Raw genomic sequence first — 27490 nt, forward strand, 5'->3', positions numbered from 1 at the left:
GCAAATCTGTGTCATCTCTGTTCATGTATTTGATTTGCTACGTCAGTCCCCTTCTTAAGTCCTACCTTCTACGTTTTACACGTAAAATGCCAAACGTAGCACCTTTTTTACTAGTTTCCTATTGGATGGATTTTATGTTATAAAGAATACTTACTAAAATGAGTGTTGTATCTTGCTATTTCATCCTGGTCCTGTCGTGCATTCCTGCTTCTTTTTTGTTTAGGGAAAACTGGTTCTTTTTTAATATATAATCTTAGTAAAAATACTTTTGCATGGAGCTATCTCCTCTGAAGTTGTTCTTCTGGCATAGTATCAGAGGAATAAGGTAATTTTTGTCACCACCAATTAAAAAGTTTTACGAAACAGGACTGTTATAAAACAATTAAACCTTGCAAATGCAGTAGTCTCTAGGAGGGAAACCCTGGAGGAAATTCTGCTTATTAAAATTGCAATTTTAGTTTCCATTAAAAAGGAGAATAAGACAACAGAAGACGGGCTGGAAAGACAAATTATTTCTTAATGTCAGTTGAGCTTATTTCAAATGAGATAACATATCTACACCAGGTTGGGTTCAACACATTTTTGCCTCCTCAACTCATTTATCTAATTCAGTCATCTTGATTATAGCCTCACGGACCTTCAGTTTCAGAGGAAGAATTTCGTAACAAACAACCTACACAACATGCTGATTACTGAACAGTTAATTCTAATTAACTTGGCTATGGCAAGAGAATTTTGATAAAGTCCTAGCATGCAAATACAGTTTGGTTAATCTGGCCAAACTTCTATAAAATAAAAATCCACAGCAGAGTCTCCAGATGAGACATCAGAGTGATAGGGATCTAATTTAAAGAAACAAATGAGAAAATTAAAATCACAAATAATTTATTCTTCCATTAGAATTGATGGAGTACAGTTTTAAATAGCAATGAAGTACACAGTGGTGGAAAATTGGCACAGAACCTACAAGCATTTCATTCATAATAATGTTCCTCATGCCATATCTGTTCAAACCTTGATGTGTATTTTCTATCTACTTTAAGAAAATTGTTTTCCCTTTAAAAATGATGAGCAAATTGAAAATCTTGTCTTCCATGTATAATGTCACACATATTATGAACACCAGCTGTTTTTCTTCCCCCCCACACCCCAACATGACCGACAACTGAAAAAAAAAAAAAAATTATTTTAGTCCTGGGCTGATTTTCAGTTTTGTCCTTTATAAAAGTTGCCAGGAATTCTTGAATGCATATATTTCTGCCCAATAGAATATCCATTTAATTATCTGATATACAGTTGCAGGACAGTCAAAACCAATTTTTTTGTGTACTATGCTATTGATTGAGGTGCTGCCTCTATCTCACATGCAACACTATAAGCATTGATGCAGTTCAAAACAAAATTTGGCATATACCTCACCAACAGGTTTTATATTTGATGTTATAAAATATCCCTTGGTCTCATGTTAACCAATAAGAAAAATGGACACACACAAAAAATGCCCCCTTTCTAAAGATATTAACTCCCAGTTAGGAAAGTTTAGATAGGCTTTACAAAGTCTTCTAGGCTATTTTGATACATACAAATTATTGAACTAAAGGTTAAAATACACTTATACAATACAGTCCTGTCGTCCATATTCTTTTTCAAGTTCTTTGCATATTCAAGCCAAGTAAAATTAACACTTGTCATTTTCTTTGTTATTGCAATTATTAAGAGGGATTACAGCTTGCTTATGCAAAGCTGTGACAAAACACTTGAGAAATAAAACCCAAACGTTTATTGTGTTACCCAAAAAATGTTGCAGAAAATTGTCAAACTATGTTAGAAACAATTTTTACAAAAATGCTTCACTCAAAAATTGGAAAGCTTAAAAAATTAATCTTTGCACAAGACTATATTATACTGTTCTTAATTGCGTTCCCATTTAGATAACTGGGATTCTTATTCTTTATACATGAACCTATCAGTGATGTACGATGCTCTCCATCTTTTTTCACTGTTATCTTTATTGTACACCATTTCGAGACTTATACAATCAAGCACTTATCATGACCCAACCCATTTCTAACAGTAGATTTCTCATCCTGCCCAGCGAGTAGTGTACTGTCTTGCATATTCACCACATGAAAAACATAATATACAAAATATTGCTGCTGTAAAAAGTGTGCATTTCCCCTTTCCCCCTACAAAAAAAATCTGTGGAAAAAATATTAAATTCCCATAACCTTCATAAACATACAAAGCTGTTCGCACCTTTCAGTCTGTAACAGTCTATTTGACATACAGTTCTCAACTCACTGCAAATTGTTATGTCACATATTTTCTGTCCAATATTGCCATCTAGAGTAGAGATGTGAAATCAGTTTCTGAGAATCTACAGCCTTTAACAATTAACCCATAAAGACTGTATACCATAAAACAGCCACAAGATTTTTCCAAAAGCTAGATGGAATGGGAGGTTCTCATCTCAGGAAGATGTCCACAGTGCTGAGAAGACAATATGGCTGCTAAGAGATAGTGCCTACTGGAATGTGAGTACTTTTTCACTGTTGATAATTTCCATACTGACCCTAAAAAATAAATTCAAAATATGTAATTAGACGACAAGGCATATTTTCCTGTATTAAAAGCTGAAATCAGAAGACCATCCAAATAAAATATGATGTTAAAAGGTGGAAACAAGTAACAATAAATGATGAAGTGATATAAGTAGTACAGACTCTCATCTCACTAAAAATAATTTGTGTTTTAGTGTAAAAGTAAGACTGATGATACAGATTTAAAGCCAGGTACCTAATGTAATCAGAAGAGTGTATTTAAATTCAGTAGACTGCTGTGAAATTTGCAGAAAACCATCAAAAATAGAAGACGGAAATTATTTGCCACCTAAACTTTGAAAATTATTTCAAAAAGACAAGGTCACCTAAATTCAAAGTAATTTGGGAAACCAACCTGCTTTCAGAGATACCTAAAAATATTCATATATCAAGCATCACAGAATGGACTGATACACGTACCTCAAAAATGAAGGCACATCCCAGTGAACATAGAGAACTTGTCAAAATATCCTATGGAAATCAATTATTCCATAGATCCGATACATACAATTATTACCCTCACTGATACACTCCATTTCTTTTGACAGAATGTCATGTACTGCAGAGGAGGGCAGGGGTGAAAGCATCAATGCTACATGCTTACCATGATCCTTCACCACAAGGTTCAAGGCTTGCGCAGAAACAAGTAGTGTGCTATGAAGTGAACAGTTTTCTCCAGACTGTGGTCCCACCATTCCATGTTAAGTACCATCATGGTAAGGCAGTATTTTAAATTCCAGTTTAATTTTGCAATGTCAGTTTTTTCCATTGTAATATGGCAATCGGTCAGGAAGAAGAGTTTCAGAACAATTGCCAGATGATAATTTAAGCAGCACAATACGTATGGGAATGGCTAGTATGAATGAGTGGAGAGGTCCTCTATAATTGAGTTTCCCAGTGGAACTCAGATGGCACGAACTGAAGGAGTAGAGCCTATCTACAGAGAGGGTTATCCACTTCTACTGCAAAGAAAGCTGGAAGAAGCAGGAAGAAACTCAGCAAATAGAGATTAAGTTTCCTTAACCTTACATTTGCCACAATCAAAGCATTTTCCTGTAGCTTATTATTTGCAGGAGGAAGTTATTAGTTCAGTGCATGAGCATTTTGCTTATCTGTTAAATAATTTGAAGTAACTGCATCTCTAAACTACCACACTGAGTTTGGTCCTTCTTCCTTGTTTTTTCTAATTCCTGTAGAAAGAAAGCCAATTGTTCTCCTTTAAAAATGCAGGCAATTGTATTTATTCTCACTTCCAAAGGAAAGTTCTTCCTGAAAGTTCAACTGATCTTCTACTGACAGATCAGTATTTTATTTAAACACTAGAACCTCAACTTGATCATAAGGTACATTTAGTTACTCTCCATTTTATTTACGCTGAGGAAAGTAATAGTGTATGTTTTAATGACAATTCTGAATGATTGCTATTGCAAAGATTAGATTTTTACAGTTTAGTACCTTCTACAGGAATAAAACCTCTGCTTCATTCTTTAATCAGAAGACTTTTTTTTTTTTTTCCTCTCCCCTCACAGCAGTCCTCCACTTCAACTCCAGCCTAGAGTTTTGGTGGTTCTTGTTTGCTTTAAACTTATATTAGTATTGATAGGAAAGAAGCAGTTGATTTTTCAGGTAACTTCTTCCCATGTTCAGTGTTCCTTTATACCGCTCAGAGAAAATCTGTGCAAAAATAGGCTTCATGTCCCCCCCGCACCGCCCTACAGTGGAGGGACTTCAGTTGCACATCTGAGATGGTTCTGTAACTGGAGAGGAGGATTACTGGATTTGTGTTTGTGGAAAAATCAATTCAACCATTTTTACTGCAAAGCAATAACAAAGAATGATCCACCATGAGACTAAGGAACCTCATCTTTCATATTAGCATTCACCATGAGGATACAAAACACATCACCTTGATTTTTAAGGTCTAAAAACATTGTCTGAAGCACCTTGCTTTGCAAAATTGCATTAAAACTTTGCCAACTCAGAAGAGAATGACTAATCACACCTCCAGATAAATGATTCTGGGTAACTCCCCTGGAAATACATGAGAATTCTATGTACATCCCTGTGAGGTCATGTCCTCAAATTCATTAGTTTAAATGTCCACAAGAAACTAAGATTATCAAATGAATGTGTAAGAATCACAACTTTCTTATCAAATGAAGGAATACCTGGTCATATCCATAAGGCCTCTGCTGTGGTGGCTGTGGTGGCCCAGGCTGTGTGGGTCTGTATGCCCCATACTGCTGGCCTTGTCCTTGTGGATAGTTGGGATACTGAGGTCCTGGACCACTCTGGGAGGGACCTGGAGATCATTAAGATGTAAACAAAAAAAAACAAAACAAAACAAACAAAAAAAAAAAAAAAAAACAAAAAAACAAAAAAGGAAACAAGAGATTGCTTAAGGTGTTGGGAAGAAGAGCATAGTAAAGACATTGAATTTTACAACTGAGCAGGGCTAAGAAGTATCCCTGCTGTGCAAGTAGGTCTTTTCCTACTTAAAAACATACCAGGGATCAGTGGTCCTTTTCTCACCCTGGGAAGCACCTTAGCTGGCAGGGCCTAAGCTCCAACCACGAAAACGTTTACCTTTATTTGTATATTCATTATTTATTAACAATGCATGTAGTGCCACACATGAGGTCATAGGACAGGGAAGAACAAAAGAAGAAATGACAAGTCATAAACATGAGCCTTTTCCAGGATTTAGGGAGGCACACCCTCCTCCTGCTGTACGCTGCTCCAGTTCCAGAACTTTACAGTGTCAGGAGCAGCCAGATGATCAGCCGCATTTAGTGTTTGGACCTTTTGAAGAGACCGGCAGCGCTGCACTGCCAGAAAGTCAGTTCTCACACTACAGCAGGCAATCATAAATGGGACATCAGGAAAGCAAGCTACATGCATAAAGTATGAGATGTGAAAACCAGTAAATGCTATTGTGGTATGGAGAAAAAGCAGCCTCTACTCCATACTCCTCTGGTCATCTCAACTTTCCAGGAAAAAGATAGGAAAAAAAAAAAGAACCGAACCCAACTTTGGCTCCAGCCTTTTTTGGCTGTAAAAGGAAGCAGTTCTTCTGTCAACACAAACTCTTTCTGTTACTATTCACAGGGACTCAGCCTGCCTACCATTGGAAGCTGCACCTTAAGACCATCAGGCAGTTGCAGCCATGTTCCAAAAACATTAACCTCATCCCTTCCTACCCTGGGAGAGGTCGTGTACTGTGTATTTCAGGGACACTCCATACGGACCTTCTGGAGCGGATCTAAGTTAGCTTTTTTAACACCACCCCTTAAAAACGAGCAGACATGAAGAGTTGCAAATCTTTAGAAGTGCTTTCTTTTAAACAAACCAACCCTCTTTTTTCTTTTCCTCAGTAGAAACAGATTTGTTTTAGCAATAGTGTGATTCAGTGCTAGAGAGGGCTAGTTTTAGCTACAGGCACTGGACATTCAGATGACATCAGCTGGTAACTCTTTCAGTAATTATAGATCTATGAGACAGTCAAAAAGATGACCCAGAGAAGAAAAGCTCCATAGGCTATCACCATTTCCTCAGGCCTCAAATCCCCTTGAACTACGCAGTTTCAGCTTTCTACAGTGGAACAAAACCTTAAAGATTGATAACAATGACCGGCATGTTGAATTATTTTTGCAGATTAGAAAGCACTTGAATATTAAATTGGGCAAGGATACTACATCCTAAGAAGTGCTGTGTTACTCGACAAATGAAACTTGGTTTTATTTATTCATGGTAATTCTCTGTAGTTGAATTCTAAATATTCAGTGATAGATTTTATGAAATAAAAATGAAACTTCACTATCTAGTTCTGCTAAAAATAAAAATTGAGAAGTATGCTATTTGGGTTTACAAATTACAGTGGGTAAGTCGCTCCAACAGATTTCTTCATCCCCTTCCTCTCGTATTTCTTAACCTAAATTTTCAGAATAAGTCAGACTTTATTTCTTTACTTGCAACATTTAGAATAGTGAGCTAGATGGACTTTCACTCTAATCTTCATTCTGTTCCTGTGTTATGTTTAGCAGAACATAAGTACATGAATATTATTTCAGAGCTATTAATTCATCCATAACAAAGGAGAAAACTTGCTAAATCTCAGTGGATCCTCTTAAAACTTAACTCTGTCTCAACACCACTGGATTTAATGAGAGTCTGTCATTTATCTACACATTTATCTACACAGTCATCAGCTATGCACTTCCTCACATATCCACAATGCCAAAAGCTTTAGCATTTAAACATGCAACAAAGCTAGAAGTTAAAATATATAGAATTATATTTCAGAGATTCCTTCTTCTGAGAGAAATATGTACAGCTTTACAATATGCAAGCAAGCAAAACTTGAGACAGCACTATTTTCAGTATGCTCTTCTGACCTCCAGTTTTCAGAAGTAATACACAAAAATTACACACTACTACTTTTAAGTTTCCTGTTTGGGACGTTTTCCTTGAATCCAAGCACTACATTATCTCACTTGTAGCAGAGAATTTCTCATTCCTGCCATGCATCAAGCGGCTTATACTACTCGTGCAAATTTATAAAACAAACTCTCTTGAAAGCTGCATTGGCAACGCTTCTATTCATTTCCTTACTGATCAGTACAAATATTTTAAAAGAATGATTAATGTATGTTGGATGAAATTTTAAACTATTTTTTTAAAAGATCTTGTTCTAAATGGCAAATCCAGGGATGAGAGGATATAAATGGTTCTCTGCCATCCTTCTGCCCTCCTGAGTCTTGTGTTCACCTACAGAGAACAGAAAACAGCAGTCTTTCTGCGTCTTTCTAAATTAGACAGACACTTGTTATAATGCTTTCTAGCCACCCTCCTTTTCTATGCTACCACATTGTCCTAGATTGCCAACAGATCGACTTCCCAAACAATGCTGTCTTCTACACCTTCTTGTTTTGGCTCAGTGAAATTGCAGGCATACAGCTTTCTTGCACAAGCCTGGCCTTTCAACCCAGTAAAACAGGGATGGAATAACACGAGGATCTCCCTTGGTCTTTTCTGTGATTGATGTCTGTATCTTCAGGTTCTTACCATAACCCTGCTGCTGTCCTGGATAGCCTTGTTGGCCTGGATATTGCTGCTGTTGTGGCGGATAACCCTGCTGTTGGGGTGGTCCTTGATAAGCATCTTGCTGCTGACCATATTGCGAGTTTCCTGTAAGATGATTGCAAGAAAGCAGAAACTTATAAAGATACCTACTTTATTATTTATTTTTCCTTCTAAGATGCACAGCCAACAACACAAGAACAAAATGAAAATGCAATATTGATTTCAAAAACTGAACAAAACAAAGAAAACTCAAACCAAACAGAAGGAATTCGGCCAAACAAACTGCAGTTAGAGCCAATTTTGCAAAGTTGAACTGCAGCATTTTCAGCATCTCTGCCAAACGAGCAAAACATTTACTGGAACACCACAGTCATAAGATCATGACTATGCTAAATAAAATAAAATAAAAAAAAAGACAAAATTAAGGACAGCTACAAGAGCACAGACTAGCTACACAAGATCAGCAAGCTGTTTCCTAACGGCACTATAATTATACAAAAATAGATACACACACAAAAAGATATACAACTGAACCAACAAATTTATGTTTAAACAAAAATTTCCATTGAGGTAAAAAAAAAAATCTCTAGAGTGTTTTAGTCATTTTACTGTTGTTAGAAATGGCAAATTGTGGTTATATATTTTAGGTGTTTGCAAGAAATTATTCTGAACGCTTTGGGTTCCCTGCAATTTTCAAGACAGCCAGCAACTAGTATTCTACAAGAGCTTTGCATGGGTATAAGTCGTGTTGTGCAAGAATGTTTGTTCCCGTTGCGGGCGGGGGAGGAAAGGGAATGTATGTGCGTATGTGTGTGAAGGTATATAGATACCTCCTTCGTAGTAATGTTGTGAGGAATCCTCATAAGGCCTATCGTAGCCTTGTTCAGGATACGACGGTTGCTGATAACCGTAATCATTATGACCTACATCAATTCGACAAGAGACAGGAAGAAACGTTAATGGCCTCTGAGTGAAAACCCTAAAATATTTCATTTCTCAGAAAAATGAAAAAAATTTCAACTGGATATACATGAAAAAGAATTTTCAATTGTATTAGCCAAAGATTTCTTAATATGATTTCCTTTCATATTGAATTAACGTGACAGAAAAAAAAAAGGCTTAATGCAGTAGTTTTAGCAACATCACAGCAAGGGATGGTCTTAACCTTCTGATAATCCTTGTTGGGAGGGGAGGAAAAAAAAAGAAAAAAGTACTTTATCTTTCACTCAAAAAAAAATGAAAGCATTTAGGCCTTTCACATGTAAATAACCTGAATTAAATTAAAATGAACAAAGAAAGCAATTATCATACTTTGTCTGACACCTGTTCTGCTGATCTCCAATTCAAAAGCATATGCTAAAAGCAGTGTGAAATATAACAAATAAAGCTCAATGAAGTTATGAACCACGGTCTACATTAAATTTTGCTTTTAAGTGACAGAAAGATAACATTCTCAAGGTTTTCCCTACTAACAGAATTCCTATAATTCTTAAGAAAACTTTTCCTCTTACATTCCAGTCCTGAGTAGGATCATTACAAACAAACCTTCCTTTTCAGAGACTACAGGCATCTCTGATTAACAAACCAACATGTGCAATAAGCCCCCACCTGTTGTTGTTTTTAGAACAAGTATATTTTGTCTTACAGATGACCACAATATATCTTACTGTTAACTTGATCAAGAAAACAAGGCAAAATTTTTTTTTAAATTGGAAATTAAATTATACAACTTACGTACATTTAGAATAAAATTTTGGAATAAAAATAAGAAAAGGAGAAAACAGTTCTAAAACTAAGTGGTGTTTGTAATTAGTTCTGCAACTGTACTATACATCATTTATTGAATCTCACAAATACATGACCATTAAAACAAGTCTTATAATAAATTTTCTTTGCATTCTATATAAGCGCAATAATGAAGTAATGATAAAGAATGAACCTTTAGAAGGAATAGGTTTTAGAGAGGTGATCTGCTGCCACGGAGTTGTTGACATCAAATTGCCCTTACTACAGTAAATTGCCTGTAACTATTTAAAGTTCATGTGTATAACATAAGAGTTCCAAAATGAAAGTTTAATAATTACAAGTTAATGCAACCTGTAATTCAAACAAATAACTTGTATCCTTTATTTGCAATGAGTAGTTGCTTTGGCAATTACACAGCTTTGCTTTGTATACATTTTAAAACATTAACATCTACCACATTCCTTGAACTTCATAAGATACCATTAAGTTGCACACACAGTTATCACAGTAGTCATGAGTCAGCATCTTTGTTCTCCCAGTCTCTGCTCAGCCTAAAAACAGGTTACTCGCAACTTTTCTAACTTACAACACAATCCAATAGCCTTCAGCACTCTAAATTGCAAGAGGTAGGAGCACAGATTTATGAAATTCAAAGTTCTAGTCTTGTCTTGAAAGCACTGCAGGGGGACTTCTAAAGAGGATTCACAATTACAGTCTCCTCTGGGCAGGGACCATTTTATTCCTTTGTAAAAATTAAACTAAAGGCCCGTACCATGGCAGCAATAACATATCCATGTGACTTACATGAAAACTAAACACTAAGTTAAAAAATAGAATATTTACAGAAAACACACATCTTTTTAGCAAGTGTTTCCACTTTAACAAAATCTTTAATAAAAGGATATCGCCCCCTCTCTTATTTATAATGAAGTTATGACTTTTAATTCATCTCAATTATACTAGATATGCTAAGGAACCCTCCATACTTTTAGATAAACCAATTACAGAAATTCATGTTGAAATACTAAAACTGTTGTTAAGAGTTTCAAATGGGAGTATTACAAATTACATGCTTTAAGTTGTAAAATATAAATAATCATAGTAACTTAAACTGCAGTAACAACTCTGAATTTGGAAGGTTTTGTAAGTGTGAAGTATGATATCCAATTACTATTCTTGTCTCATTCCCTAATTTTGGGCATATGACTACATTAGTATTGGGCAGGTATAGAAAATGGGAAAGTTAACATTTATGAGAGATTACCATCAGGGTAATATTGCTGGTTCATGCCTTCTGGAGGACCTTGTCCACCATGACTGTATTGGTCCCCATAATAGTCTTCCTGGCCTGAGTACTGCTGTGGTGGGCCTGAAAAACCACAACCAGTCAATACGTAAATAACTTTTCTCTGTTATAAAGCCTGCTAATTTCTGATTTTAGTATGAGAAATATTTCTCAAATGTACTCCCCACCCATATTGTTGCATTTCAGACAACATATGTAATCTGGTTTACTTAAAAAAAAAAAAAAAAAAGCATCTATCTGTATATATACACACATACACAATTGTTCGGCTGCACTAGATTGAGCACATCAAACTTCAGTTTTGAGCTCATTTTAGGAACATGTGTATAACAGCCTAAGATGTTAATAATAAAGTTATTCTTTTTCTAAAAGGACTGGGAAAAAGATAAATAAAAAAGAGAAGCAAGATTGTGGAACATTGTTCCTTTTTTGTAATTGAGAAATTCAAAACCAAGCAGGTACTCTGTTCCTTTTCTGTACCTATCATTTAAATATCGAAACAGAATTCTGCATCAGCGTATCCAAGATGCGTATTTTTAGATACTTTTTGTCAGAAAGAACTCAAAACCAAAGAAATACTTGTCTTCACGTTTCATGGTGATACCAGTAATCTGTTGCTGCAAGAACCACCCTTAAAAGGGTTACAAAAAGAGTCTGCAAAGTCTGTGACACCCAATGATTTGATCAAAATTTGGTGTAAGCAAGAAAGTGATTTAAAATAGTTTTAAAGATGGTTATTTAAAAAACACTGAAGTTGAGTCCTACCTTGCTGTGGCGGCCTGTATGGAGGAATCTGTCTCTGACCCATCATGTGATTTCCTTGGTTAACTTGGCCCATCATTCCCATAGGTGGCTGCTGCCCCTGGTAATGCTGGCCACCTGCTTGTGGCATGTTGTACTGCTGGGAGGGAGGCTGCTGGTGCATCATTGGACCTGTGAAAGGAAAAAGTAGCAAATATGCCTTCTGTAACTTCTGACTTGTGATTAAATCTTTCAAAAAGAACTGACATAGAAAACTCAGCCTTTAAAAATGGAGCAAAAAAGGCTCTGTATTTCCAGTGCTCTCCTAAGGATTCACTGTTTCTGGACCTAGGCAAATTCAGGTGATCAATTCAGTAACCAATTTACAAAATAGAACTCAGCCTAAATAAGGATGACTTCTAGAAGATTTTTCTTCAAACTACACAGACACTAGTTTACTTATGCACAAAGATAACTGAAACACTTCTACCATTTTTTTGTTTGTTTTAAAAATCATCTGCAAAGAACGTGTTGATGAAAACCTGATGGTGAAACCTTGACAAGTCACAGAAAAATTATTTACCGTTATGAACTCCTTGGGGCATAGTTTTAATGCACATGTAGTTGTTGTTATAGTCCATCAATGAGTTACTTAAATGTTATCACAAAATAAACAATTTTATTTAGCCCATAAAGACAAGCCACTGTACCAGTGAGTCAGGCAATCACACAACAGACATTATGCAGAAAGGCCCACAAGAATACATGGTCTGCCCATCACTGAACAGTCCCAGGCAGCCTGTACCAAAAATCTTTCATACCAAGCTGAACCCAGTTTCTATGAGCCACAGGAAAAGACCAAGAAAGATCAAGTAGTGTCCATGTTCTATCAACCAAGAAAATCTGGTTAAGGCTGAACTTGGAGAAATGCAAACTTTGGTAATGAAGAGCACCCTACTGACACCACACAGCAATGAAAATGATGACTACGCCATTTCACTATCTGAGATTGCAGGTTAGGTTGATATAACTTTTAACAAAGAACAGCTTCCCCACTTCCTCTGTGGTACCACTACAGAAAAGAGTTATTTCAGTATTAAAAATATGAGGAGGAAAGAGTTGTGCCAAGGAACTAAACTTCTTCAACAACATATTTTGATAATACATTAATTCAAACCACTTAACACGTATTGCATACTTTATAATGGTGAAACCCTAAGCTTCCCTCCTCCCCCCCTTTTTTGGTATAGTTTATTTTACAAACTCCAAAGACAAGTAACTAGGTCTCACTAAAAACCAAAACAAATCAAAACATCAAACTAGCACTGCCACTCCTTAGCCCCATCCCAGGAGAAAAAGGGAAAGTATCATCTAGTTTTTCTATATGCTAGACTTTGCCACTACATTTAATATTTTTATGTAACTAGGTGCTGGAGCACAAGCAGAAAGTCCTACACAGAAACCGCAGTGCTGGAAAATTACCTAGATACAGTCAATACTGACAATGGATTTATATAAGGAAAGGAATACATAGTCACTTAGATCTTGTCTATATGAGGTTACAAGAGAAAGTTAAGCCAAATTAATTAATGGTATGAATTCAAAGTGCGTTAGTTAAATCCCATTAAACCCCTGTGTGGAATCTCTCAGCGAGAAGTAAAGTGGCCTTAGTTCTTTTAAGCTTCATTTTCTTCTGAAGATAAATATTAGCCACTCTTAAAATGATCCAGTTATGCTTCTATCGTTCAGCATCGCAGTTGTGTGTCCCTATTTTAAAGTAAAAAAATTAAATTGAGATACTGTAATTATTTTTCACTTAGCAAAAATATATCTCATATTTTTGATCTTGTGAACGAATAGGTAATTTAGATCATTCCATTTCACTGCTCCTCTGTTTGGAGGTACTGAGAAACATTAGGCAGCCCTGAAAAAAAAAACCACCAACTTGTTGCCATAATATTCCTAGATCTCAAGAAAGCTTGTTAATTAACAATATTAATATTAGTCACAATACAATGTGATAAAATGTGTTGGGTCCCCATGGTGCAATGTAGAGGTTTTCTGTTTGCTTTTTAAATTAGAACTTCATTAACGCTTTGTAGAGCCACAATGAGAATTCACTACCCTGTATCAGACTGTGTATTGTGTTAATAACAGAGTGCCTGGCTGCCTTCCAGTTTGGTTCACATTTCTCTCTTCTTTTAGGTATCTTCTTAGTAAGAACCATAGTCTCTATCATCTAATGCAACAGAACCATTTTATGCATTAGTTCTGAGGGGTGAGGGAACACTGAATTTGGGTTTTATTTTGAAAAGTCAAGCCTACAATAAAGCTACATTTATTCACTGTATAATACTTAAAATGACATAAAACTAACCTAGAAAAACTCTTCACAGAACTTAAGTCAAACACTTCAGACTATTAGCTCATGATTTAAGACATTCTAATATTTGTAGCACATATTTTTACAGTCCACTTAAAATACAGCTCTTGAATCTCCAGTCAGGTCACAACAAACTACACTCAGTGGAAGTCATGATCTCTTCCAGATTTGGAGATAAAACTTCACACACAGAAGTTCACAAAACTGTACACTGCAAGAGAATGCTCACTGCTTTCAAAAACTGTCCTTAGACTGTTATTTTTTGGTGAATTTCTAGAACTATTTATTCCAGAGAGGACAACATATCTGATTGGTATTGCGTCAAAAATGAGTCCAAGAAAATATTTCTAGGACTATCCCTCTAAATATGCAAGTACACAAGCAGACTATTGTCTTTCCAAGAAACTATTTTAACTTTGGTGGTACAAAAGCCCTATAAATGTTTCTGAATATTCAGAAGCCAGCCTTCATATGTCAATATACTGGAAGCATTCTTGGGATAAAAGCCTGACGAAAAAGATGCTAAGAAGGTCCTGTGAGGAGTGCAGGCAATTTTGGTAGTCATTAAACAGGCATTTGAAAAATGTACCATGGAGACCCAAATCAATCTTATGGAGTAAGTGAATGTATAAAGTAAGCCAGAAAATAGGTGAAAACTGAACTGTTCATTGTTTAATTTAATTAAAAATAGTCTAAACTATCAAGAACATACATCATCTTCCTCAACTGCTCATTTCAGAGTCATCTACACCTACTAAATTAAAAAAAAAAAAACAACCTGTTCCTGCTCTAGCCAGTGTCTCATAAGGAGGACTCACGTATAGGGAAGAAAAGGTATGTGGATTTTAGTAAAAATGGGCTGGTACCTGATCTTCTTATAAATGCAGTGACCTGGTGGCAGACTCCTGACAAGAAATGACTTCAGGAAACCAACAACCTAGTCTTCAGACATGCAAGATGAATAGAGAGAAAAAGAAATGCAAACTAGAAGTAGGTCCCAGATAAACCTAATGAATTTGAGACCAGAAGCGCACTGAGGATGAAAGAGCTGCAGAAAAACTTAGTGGTTTAAAACTGTCTCCTTCGCTTTGTCTTTTCTGCTGAAACTCAGATACTGGTGGCAAATGCTATGAGAGGACAAGAATAACTGCTGACATGGTTGAAACTTCTGAAGAAGCAGAGAATTGAGGAACCACACTCACAAATGAACTGGTAGCCCTGCTGTTCTGATTAAAGAGCTATGGGAGCAGCTGGGTACAATCAAAAAGCAACAGTACAAACTATTGTATCTTCAGTCTTCAAAATATGTTGGTTTTGTTGCTAAGAGGACGTCTATTCTTCAAGCATTTCACAATGTGGACTCGTATTGATAAAGCCATCAGATATTCACATGTAGAATATCAACAAAATCCACCATGCCAGATTTACCATGGTTAATGTCATCATTGCATCCACTGTTACATAAATAACAAAATATATACTCAGCAATACAGCAGCCCTCAGCAAAACCTTTGTGTTGTTTTTCTTCATGTTTACCAAAAAATGCTTGTTTTTCAACATAAGTGATGGTGATAAGTCTTGCAAGAGCTAGCTTAGGAACTCCACAGTAGGGTAAATTTAACTTTCAATTTTCTCAAGATTCTTTACAAAAGCTACAATTCAGATTTATTTGGTCAAATGAACCAAAATCTTAAAGGTGTTTTAACATGAAAGGCAATTTAAACACTAGCTCAAAAGACTTTGAGGATACACAATTTTTTTGCTACTCGTAATGTATGATTTAGGCTGCAAATTAAAGGTAGTAGAAACTTCTGCACACTCACTTAATTCAACAAAATGCTCATCTCAAACTGAACCATTATTTCAGGTGTTGTTTAAGAAAAAAAATACATAAAAATAAGTCATACAAAAAGAATCCTTAGTTCCAATATCACCTTTCATCTTTCATTTTTTATACTAGGGAAAAAAGGATGAAAGAACAAGCACTGTGGCACCTGTTTGTATCTTTGTTTTTTCAAGATAGAACTGCAGTGTCTCCTACAGCTAGACATCCTACAATTCTAGCTATAGCATGATAGCAATTCAGAACGTGAAGGCAATTTTTTTTTCTTTAATAGGTTAGATGTCAGAAAAATTGAGACTGCCCTGCTTTGTCCATTACATGGACATCATGGCTACTGTAAGCAGTTGAGGTATTGAAACTAACAGCCTCTGCTTACACAGGAATGAGTAGATGGCAAGACGTTAATAAAAGGTCCTCAATCTCAGAAATCATTTTATCCTGATCCGTCATACGCCAAATATGTTTATATTTCAGGTAACATCGGATGTTCCTATCTTTAAGTTCCTTTCTTTATGTGAACAACAAAAGAAAAGGAATTCTGCACCTGTTCCATCTCTGCTGTCTCTGAGATCTCTTCATATTTGCTTGTAATTGAAAGAGCTCTAAAACTTTAATGGAATTTTTGTAAGTTTATATAAATGAAACTGTCATTAAAAAAAAAAAAAAAAAAAAAAAAACAACAAATCTCAGTACCAGATTCAACAATTTGTCTTCTGGAAATGATCGAGTCAACGTGATGTTCTCATGTAGAGCTCCCATGTTAAAAGTAAACTAGTTCCCCTCTCTCACCCCAAGCACAGACTGAGGAGTTTGGTAACTTTGCTTCAAACACTTCTGGCAAGGGAACAGAATCGTAACAAAAGGATCTAAGAACCAAAGTTTCGGAGATGGCCAAACTATTTCTTGGTCCTTGCTTTTAAAGTATTTCAATTCTACTGTTTATTATTCTCTGACTGTGAAAGATCTGCTCAATATAAATGAGAGGAATTTCCATGTAAGCTTCAGGTTACAGAAAACCATGCTTACACCTCCCCTCTAAAAAGTCAAAAATTGGCAAGACTTGAAATATTTCATTCAACTGAAGTAGCTTCCCACATAAAAGAAGAAATGCACCCATAAGAAAGGCGTTTCTTCCACATTCACTCAGCTCCTGCTGCTTCCTATCTTTTCCAAAAAGGTAGCCAATATTCCTTGTAGATATCCCAGGCTGCTACAGTAGCTTTTTCATCAAGAGTCATCTACAGAATTTTCTGCTTTAAACATTCTCCTTCCTAAGTCCAAAACGACTAAAATTCTTCTTTTAACTGGACTGATCGTATAAAAACTGTGGAAATTTTCCTTCTCATTTAAGATATTCCTCCAGCTAGCATTTTATAAATTAGTGCAAATCAATAATGAGTACAAAGAGGGGACCGAAAGTAAATCCAACAATGGACTGCACTTTTTCATTTTTTCTTACTAATACCATCTGCCTCAAAATGTGTATATACAGCAAGATGTTTTGCTAGAAAAAGCATATTAAAAGTTATCCTAAAAACACCCCAAAATTAGATCAAACCTTTCTGCATGTTATGGTGTCTTAATTTATTATATGATAGGACGCTTTTTTCTAAAAATACTGGCCTCATTCAGGACACATTATTCACTGAAAAGTTATTTCAATATTTTGTTTCTCCTAATTGTTCGCGTGAGATGCCATACCTAGTCAAACACTGAAGACAGAATTATTAATTTACTCATGGGTTTTCTTATAGCACTCCTAACTAAAATGTCCAAATCTTCATAATGAATATACTTTCACAACACTCCTGTGAAATCAGATAGTACTATAACCTTCCCATCAGATTCATTCCTCTACAGATGGGGAACCCATGCAGGGAAAGATTAAGGTCAAAAATATCTACTAATTTTTAACAACCAACTTGAGATGCTAAGACCTTATCTTGTGGAATATTTAGCATTATATTTAGCTAGTGCTGCTACTGACAGATATAGTAGGAGCTCTCATTCTCAGTATGGATCACGAGTATATAACACACACTGCGTACTTAGGAGTTCACAAATGCCTCCTGACAACATCACAGAGGTTCAGAAATTTTTTTCTTTTTTTCCACTTCTGAATGGTGGCACACACTAACAATTAAGAAATCTTCAAGTCACAATCTGTTTATTCCCTTTTTCTTTAACTGTATCTCAAAGCATTTCCTAGCGACTCACTCTTATTTCTTCACTTAGATGAGAAGCCTGCAGTGTCCATGCTTGGCTGAGACCCTCTGCCCAGCCAGACTGGATCTTGGCTACCCATCTAAATCTCTCACAGTCTCACAGATTTCTCTGCCATTCTCTCCCCTGCTGTCTTGGAGTCACAAAAGAGTGAAGATACAAAAATATTTCCTCTAATCTGTCACCAAATCTCAAAACAAGTGCAACAACTAATAGCAGAAAATGGAGGAAATAAACTTATTCAGTACACCCTATTGGGAATATTCTTAGGTCACAAACCTTAGCTAGCAGTATATAACAAACATGCAAATTGTCAGCCTTAAAGACTTCTTCCCCCACAGATATTTAAAATTTGACTAATTTGGGACAATATTTTAATTGAAACAGGAAATAGCACCTTGGCAAAACAGACAGGTTTCAAAGCCTTGCTCTAAAGCAAGGAGCACCTGCACTCCTACATTTACATATAGAATCACAGAATTGCTAAGGTTGGAAGGGATCTTTAAGATCATTGAGCCCAACCATTAACCTACCCTGACAAAAACCACTTATAAACCATGTCCCTAAGTACCACATCTACCCTTTTTTTTTTTTTTTTTTAAACACCTCCAGGGATGGCGAATCCACCACCTCCCTGGACAGCCTATTCCAATGTTTAATAACCCTTTCAGTGAAAAAATGTTTCCTAATATCCAATCTAAATCTTGTCTGACATAACTTGAACCCATTTCCTCTTGTCCTATCACTTGTCACCAGGGAGAAGAGGTCAGCCCCCAACTCTCTACAACCTCCTTTCAGGTAGTTGTAGATAGTGGTAAAGTCTCCCCTCAGCCTCCTCTTCTCCAGGCTAAACAACCCAGTTCCCTCAGTTGTTCCTCGTAAGACTTGTCCTCCAGACCCCTCACCAGCTTTGTAGCTCTTCTCTGGACACGCTCCAACACCTCAATGTCCTTCTTGTAGTGAGGGGCCCAAAACCAAACACGGTACTCAAGGTGGGGTCTCACCAGTGCCTAGTACAGTGGGATGATCACTTCCCTAGTCCTGCTCACCACACTATTCCTGATACGGGCTACGATGCCGTTAGCCTTTTTGGCCACACCACCAGCTCATATTCAGCTGGCTGTCCACCAACACCCTCAGGTCCTTTTCTGCCAGGCAGCTTTCCAGCCACTCTGTCCCAAGCCTGTACCACTGCATGGGATTGTTGTGACCCAAGTGCAGGACCCGGCACTTGGCCTTGTTGAACCTCACACCATTGGCCTCAGCCCATCGATCCAACCTGTCCAGATCCCTCTGCAGAGGCATCCTACCCTCAAGTAGATCAACATGCCCGCCTAGCTTAGTGTCATCTGCGAACTTACTGCGGGTGCATTCAATCCCCTCATCCAGATCGCTGAAGATATTAAAGAGAACAGACCCAGCACCGAGCCCTGGGGGACACCGCTTGTGACCAGACACCAACTGGATTTAACTCCATTCACCACCACTCTCTGGGCATGGCCAGTTTTTTACCTAGCAAGAGTACACCTGTCCAGGCCATGAGCAGCCAGTTTCTCCAGGAGAATGCTGTGGGAAACAGCGTCAAAAGCTTTGCTAAAATCCAGGTAGATAACATCCACAGCTTCTCCCTCATCCACTAAGCATGTCACCTTATCATAGAAGGAGATCAGGTTTGTCAGGCATGACTTGCCTTTCACAAACCAGTGCTGACTGGGCCTGATCACCCTGTTCTCCTGCATGTGCCGTGTAATGGCACTGAGGATGATCTGTTCCATGACCTTCCCAGGTTCCGAGGTCAGACTGACTGGCCTGTAGTTCCCTGGATCCTCCTTCCAGCCCTTCTTGTTGATTGGTGTCACATTTGCCAACCTCCAGTCAGCTGGGACCTCCCCAGTCCCAGACAAGGCACATGAAGTGCTCCATTTACCAACATTTTTGTGAGACATTGAAATATTTTAAAGAGTGTAATTTTTTACCTCACTGTCAGAAATGGCTCTCCAATTCTGCAAAAACTTCTGCAAAAAGTCAGCCTTGAAGCAGACATTCAGAATGTAAAAAATCTCAGCCTAAAGGGTCAAAATTTGGCAAAACTAGAATTACCCAATGTGAAAGCTTATCATGGCCCTAGGTGCAGGCAATGGTACCAGCTCTTGTTCTAGCTAGAGATTTCACTCTTGTTCTTGAATGTATAATTTGGTTAGATACTGCTTTATTCTTTATTCCCCAAAGCCACTTCACTACTATTATTTGTTCAGAACAGAAACCTTTTAAGTATCTTTCTGCCTAATTTCTAATGAGCAATTTTCAAGTTTGACAGAGTACTGAAAATACAGCAGGGGCATGAGGAAGAGTAAAGAACACTACTTTGAGACAGAATAATCGCTAGTCCTAAATTGTAAGCCAGTCATACAAAGTAAGTTGTTTTCTGTAGAGCAACTTAGTGGATGGCTCCCTCACACATACTGCTGCATATTTATTGCTAACTCTCTTCAACTAAGAAGTTTTAACTGAGCATGCACAGGACTTTTCTAAAGCATCTTACAACGTTTACAAAATTACTCCATTGTGTATTGCCCAGAATACACAGATAACTTGGCAGTTCAGAGACAGCCAAAAATATTCCCACTTGTGACAGTTTCGTCTGCTATGTGCCTATCTTTTGTTTGTTCTGCTGTTAAATTTTAAGAAAAATGCCATTAACAATGTGGACGATAAAGGACTTGGACTTCCCAATTTCACTACTGGCAAAAAACCTGCAGAAATAGCTGCTTTGTCTTGACTCATTTTTGGTCTCTCATTAACCTAGTCTTTTTGTCTGTTTTGTACCTTTCTATGATCTAATAACCAAACTGATCAGCATGACCTGGTCTGCTTATACACCTCAGAAACAAATGGTATCTACCTAACAAGTGGAGGTTTGGTCTCCAAAAAGAGTATACTGCAATAAGAAGAACCTATGCCAGTGGATGATTATTTTTTTCTACAATGCCCAGGAAGGGAGCCTTAGTAAAAGAGGAAAACGCATTCTCCTAGAGCATCAGAAAAGAGATTAAAACCTCGACTCAAGTCATATCCTTCAGCTAACATATCGATAAGAGCTCATACTTGCTGTAAATGTGGCAGAAGCATTTAAAAAAAAAAAAAATCTGCAGTATGTCTTCTAGCAGGTGTCCAGATCCAATGTAGTAACAGATTTAACAGGTAAACTGAAAATACTGCTACCTGACTTGTAAAGCACAATTATAAGAATATGCAGTATACATACAAGTTAATAATTTGGTCTGTTGCGACTCTAACGCAGTATTTTAATTCTGCAATGTCCTTGGCACTTCAACAAGGACCATACTGTCAACAGTATACATCATCTGTTTATGCTATGTAAATATCCTATATACAAAATTAGTTTTGAATTTTACTATATACACAAGGACATCTCCTGAAAACAGTGGGGAGTAGCAGATTTGTTCCTACAACTGAATTTATTTCTTTAAGATTAACAGACATTCCACACTAAAACAGCATGCAGCAGAGAAAAAAGATTAATTAGGTACAAAAATCTGAGGGCTACCTGACTTTAATTTTTCAATTTACCCAAGAGACTGAAGAGTAGGGATGCATATTATCAGCTCGAGAAATACTAACACTTAGATAGAAGTGTAAAGTCTAAAAAAGATAAAACAGTAATTCAAACTTGTAACTGATGAAAGCAGATCCATTCCCAGATTCTCACACAATACCTGAAAACAGTTCAATGTCTGCAAATAAATAAAAAGTCACTGACGCATGGGAGAAGAGAGATACAGAGTGCTCCAAACATGGGTGCAAATGCATTTAGATAAGGAAATCTACAAGAAAAGACCTTTAAAAAAAGTCCATACCCAAGCTGTTTCCTTTTTACAGAAGTTAACAAGCACCTCGCTTACCTTGGTTTGGTTGCATGTTCATGTTTGGTCTGGGACCATAGTTGCCCATTGGCTGTCCCTGGCTCATAGTCATCTGATTCTGCACTGGCATACTCTGTGAGGATGGCACTGAGTGATTATAGCCACCCATTGACCCATGGCTACTTGAAGGCATGTTCATGGAACTGTTTGTCATATTGAGCTGGTTAGGTCCAGGTCCTTGCATAGGCATATGGTTAGGTCCTTCAGAAAGAAAAACAAAGGTCTATATTAAGTATCATAAATCAAGGAAATATAGTCATACTCAGTCATAAACCTAAATAAAAATTATTATATACAATTACATTAAAATAAAGATAAAACAGTTTGCTCAATGATGTCCCAACTTTAATAAAAAGAATAGTTAACAACAGTCAAAGTTCAGTTCTACTATGCAATGCATTTTCTTTTGTTGAGCAGCTGAAGCTAATAAACAAAAGCATAAAATATCATACAGCTCATCTCACATCCATACAATATGCAAAATGAGTCTTTTTAGTACTCACACAACACACCCTGAATTTCAACCTGAATTGCACAATATCAGTTTAACAGCCAGCTTGGTAGCTCTATCACAACTACACATATAATGGTTACAATAGCTGTAGCATTTCTGTTTATTCAAACAAACCATACTAGATACTTTTCTGAAAGTAACAGTTAATACTCTTTTTCCAAAGTCAGGCAGTATTAACATTGACATGGTACAAATATGTCTAGAATAAAGATGGCTGAAGGTATATTTAACACTGAACATTATAGCCAATATTCTGCAACTCTATTTACAGATTACTAGGTTGGGACAAGATGACTGGAAGGACAGCCATCAAATTATCAGCTCACCTCTCATGCTTGCAAAGATTCAAAGGAAGAACAGCCTGTTCATCCATGAGGCCAACTACCTCTCTTCACCCTTATTTCCCCTCTTCTTGAAAACACAGGTTGGAATTGGATTGTCCTCTTAATTCAATCTGCTCTCAATGGGCATTTTAAAAAGTACAAACAGTACCATACCACCTGATCAGTTTACTCATTACTTTAACTGGGATAAGTGAACAAGCAGCTACTAGGATTAAAATTAGTAAGGGGTGTGACTGGATGTAAGTATGACCTGGACAAGCTCAAGAAGTGGGCCTGTGTGAACCTCATGAGGTTCAACAAGGTCAAGTGCAAAGTCCTGTACCTGGGTTGGGGCAACCCCTGGTATCAATACAGGCTGGGGGATGAAGGGATTGAGAGCAGCCCTGCCAAGGACTTGGGAGTACTGGTGAATGAAAAGCTGGACATGAGTTGACAACGTGGGCTCACAGTCCAGAGAGCCGACCGCATCCTGGGCTGCATCAAAAGAAGTGCAGCCAGCAGGTTGAGGGAGGTGATTCCATCCCTCTACTTTGCTCTGTTGAGATCCCACCTGGAGTACTGCATCCAGCTCTGGGACCCTCAGCACAAGATAGACATGGACCTGCTCAAGCAGGTCCAGAAGAGGGTCACAAAAGTGATCAGAGGGATGAAACACGTCTCCTTTGAACACAGGCTGAGAGAGTTGGGGTTGTTTGGCTTGGAGAAAAGGCTCCAGGGAAACCTTATCGCAGTCTTCCAGTACTTAAAGGGAGCATATAAGAAAGATGGGGACAAAATTTTTAGCAGGGCCTGTTGCAACAGGACAAGGGGAAATGGTTTTAAACTGAAAAAGCATAGATTCAGACTAGATAGAAGGAAGAAATTTTTTATGATGAGGGTAATGAAACACCAGAACAGGTTGCCCAGAGAGGTGGTAGATGCCCAATGCCTGGAAACATTCAAGGTTAGGCTGGATAGGGCTCTGATCAATCTGATCTAGTTGAAGATGTCCCTGCTCACTGGAGGGGAGGTTGGACTAGATGACCTTTAAAGGTCCCTTGCAGCCCAAACCATTCTATGATTCCATGAAGTGAAAAAAAGTAAATGAAGTGCAAGGATTATGCATATGACAAGCATCACGTGAAGAGTTTATGAAGATATGTACAGTCAGAGCATGTGACACAGTAGGTCAACTGTAAAAAAGGCAAGTGCTGATATACAGAGTTCATCAAGAAGATGCCATTCCTGCCAAACATGCCACTTTTTTTTTTTTTTAAGCTACAAAACTCTAAGAAAAACAGAAAACTTAGAAGAGGCACCTAAAAGAACCTATGTCAGTAGAGCTGTAGGAAGATAGTGTTTTGTTTACATATCACCCCATGCAAAAAAAAAAAAAATTAAAATGTATGTACCTCTCTGAACAGCTCCCGAGGCCTATCTTGGCTAGAGAAATAACTGCACTAACCTAGGACAGAGCAAAGGCTAAAATAAGAACATAGAGAGTTTTACACAAGGTCACAGAGGCAATACTAACTGACCTGCAAACAAAAAGACGCAGAAGAAAAAGGTAACAATTATCAAGGAACATAGGTACTAAAAGCCAACATGAAGAAACAGAGAATATGTTTAAGAATATATTTATCCTCTTGCCCTTTTCAAGACACCCTACTGAAAAGAACATGTAGCATATTTTATCAAGGAAAGTGAAAAAGCTAAAAGGTATCATACACGCAGTTCACTTTTTCTGCAAAACAAGGCGAGCAGAGATTGCTGAATGGTACAAAGGCAGATCCACCAAAAATACAGGAAAAACACCTCAGTGCATAGGATTATGACCATGGCAGAGAACTACAGATACCTATAACCGTCCCCTCTTCAATTCAACACTGCCTAACTCTAACAGTAAGAAAAGAGAGATGGTTTAATTAGGAAAAAATGAGATCATTTCTAACCATGATATCAATGTGTTAAAGTACAGCTACGGTGAAGAAAAGCTCCAGAATGTAGTGCCAAGCAACTGTGTAGGACTGCTAAAAGACTAGTTTCCCATTTTCTCTCATTAGAAAAGGAAGACCATACAGGATTAGTGCTAGAAAGACATGGCCTGAGAGCAGTTTTGTTACTTTTGGTTTAAAGGAAGTAATTGTCAAAAGTAGATTTTGGAGAACTACCAAAGCACACAGTAGAACAAGTTTTTAAAAACTGGTAATGTAAGAAGCAAAATGGGGAAGGCAAAAGTCACCACAAGAGAGAAGTTGTTGAAAAAATAAAACACCTTCTCTAAAAGGCTGGTTTACACTTCATGTCTAGAGTAGCACCAGAACAGGGAAAGTATTCATAAGAAAAAGCTGGCACATGAAGTGTCAGGCATGCATAAGTTCTGGGGTCAAAATCAGGTAGTTTGTTAGTTAGAAGCTAGAAAACAAAGACAGAGGAAAAGCCAAGATCACTGTATCAAAAAACCTTGCAAATGAAAAATAGTTAAGAACACATTTCACAAATATTTTTTTTTTTTATAGTTTTCCAAAATACTTCACGGGCTTCTCCTGCACATAAGGACACAGCAGTTGATTTGTTTTTTATATGATTGAAATAGGAAGAACGGAATTTGAACAAAATACGAATGAATGAGACATTAAGCGCTTATCTGCCATTAAAATAACTGCTTTAAATGCTATACTAATTAGATTCCATGTTATAATAAAATTAGTGGAATAAATATCTGTCTTGACTATAAACAGAAGTCCTTTTTCCTCTTAACCACTTATGGACAATATCTTAGCTCTGAGAAGCTGTAAACCAGCATAAGTGCATTTGAGACTACATTTCCAGGCAGGAAAGAAGACTTTAAGAGAACTTGATGGTAATACACCAGCACCTGTTATTCAGGCAGGTGACCTACCAGTTCCAAAACAAAGGTCAGAGAACCTTACATCGAGTCTTACCTTTCAACTTTCTACATATGATAAAACAAGCTCAAGAAATAGGGAAGATAACTTCCCACCAGGACAACCCAGTTCATCATCTCCTTCCAAATCCAGGCTATCCTCACTTTGCATCACACAAACGCTCTGTCAGTGTAACTCTTCAGACAGTAATTTTTTCAGGTAAAAGCCATAATCCATCAGAGATACAGATAATACTCAATTCTACCATAGGCTGAAAAAGGTGCATCATGACTGTCTTCACTGGTAAGAGAATACAGACACTCATTTATCAGGGGATGCAATTAAGGGCCTGAGCAGCACTTCAGGTCCTTTATTAACCAGAACACAATATGAGAAAAATCATCCTTTGCCCTTTAGGTAACGGGACAGGTCTACAGCAGAACTTTAAATCAACTCATGCCCTGACCGTCACTAGGCAGTTCTTTTAATCCTCCCATCAACCTTTCCACCAATACTCAGTCCTGTGGAAGCCCCTGCTCAGCTAAGGCCTTCCAGAAATCCTCAACTGGTATTTTTAAGAGCCTTATTTCTTCCAGGCTGGTCAACTCATTGCTGTCAACCCTGGTTTGCACTTTAGTGAATTTATTGCTTTTGGACAGATCATCTCTTCAGATACTTAAGGTTTTATATCTGGCTTCTACTACAAATCATCTACATAACTTTACAGTAAGTGCCCTGTAACCAGAAAGCAAATGCATACACTGCAGAAATGATTACAAATACATGTCTATGAAATACACAAAGGCCTACATACAGGTAAACTAGCAAACACTTAAAGAAAATAATAATTCAGTTATCCCCTTAACAAGATGACTCCGTTTCCCCTTCTCCAATGCCTAACTATGAAATGATTTCAGCATGCTCTCATCTTAAGCTGTTTATCTTCGCATCCTCAGAGACAACCTTAAACAGGGAAGGGAAGGAACAGACATTCAAAAAAAGGGAATATGTTAGAAGAAAGGCTAAATTAAAGCTTAGTTGGAAACTGTATTTAAGTACCTGTCGAGGTGAATACCAAACAAACCTATTTACCTTTCACATATTTTCATAAGAGCTCTTTTCTTATTCTATCTAATTACAAAATATGTATGTTTAAGGAGTGACTTTTCTCCCCCGTGGCTCTGCAGTGAAGTCATTATGCTCACATTGTGACTTAGTAATCCTTCTCCTTGGAAAAGATCATTATAATAACAATAATACGATTACACTAGAGGGTCAAAGAGACTGATTTGTGAGAGGCAATGCTATTCTCCATGGGAGCTGATGGATCTTAGATGGATAGAGGACTCCACAACCAGAATATCTCTGCCCTACTTAGGGAGCAGCATATATTGCTCTTTCCACTTCCAAATGCAGACCATGACCAACATGTATGATGAACCTAACTTCTTCTCTAGATCTTTTATTACACTTCTTATCCACAGCCTCTGGAGGCTATTCAGCTGCCCTTCTCAGAAAACCTGTCAGTAACACTATCAGGTTCGTTTTATCAAGATTGGAACAGAAATTAGACTACAGCAATCATTATATTTTTTACTTCAAATTCAGTTTTGCATAGTTATTTACTGTGTTTGCTGTCGTGGAGTTTATCCTTGTGACCACTGAGAGATGAATTTTCAAAGATCCTTTGACAGTAGTTTCCTTTCTTGGAAGAATCAATACCTTGAAGAGCTTGTATGAAAAGTTCTTCCATACAAAAAAAAAAAAAACGAAGGGGTCCTGAACAAAAGCAATCCTGGGAATGCCATTTTAAGCTGAAAGCCAATTCACATGAAATAGGCAGTATGACTTTATGAGAAGAAATTCTGGTAAACAGCCACTATATAAAGAAGCAAGC

General features: G+C 37.2%; 1 protein-coding gene across 3 annotated transcripts in view; it reads right to left on the reverse strand.

Moving 5' to 3' along the window:
* Nucleotides 1-873: 873 nt before the first annotated feature.
* SS18 (SS18 subunit of BAF chromatin remodeling complex) overlaps nt 874-27490 on the reverse strand; it is a 46601-nt gene continuing 19984 nt past the window's right edge. Inside the window, exons 5-11 of one of the 3 annotated variants that reach the window (XM_082479814.1) lie at nt 21848-22069; nt 11500-11667; nt 10693-10797; nt 8513-8605; nt 7665-7787; nt 4769-4902; nt 874-2573 (exon numbers count right to left, since the gene is read on the reverse strand). In XM_082479814.1, coding sequence (XP_082335940.1) covers nt 2547-2573; nt 4769-4902; nt 7665-7787; nt 8513-8605; nt 10693-10797; nt 11500-11667; nt 21848-22069 — 872 coding nt within the window. In that variant the 3' untranslated portion in view covers nt 874-2546. The remainder of the gene's footprint in view (nt 2574-4768; nt 4903-7664; nt 7788-8512; nt 8606-10692; nt 10798-11499; nt 11668-21847; nt 22070-27490) is intronic. The other 2 variants (XM_082479815.1, XM_082479816.1) reach the window with 2 other exon arrangements.

This window comes from Vanellus vanellus (assembly GCF_965231255.1).
Source record: "Vanellus vanellus genome assembly, chromosome: 2".
NCBI lineage: Eukaryota > Metazoa > Chordata > Aves > Charadriiformes > Charadriidae > Vanellus > Vanellus vanellus.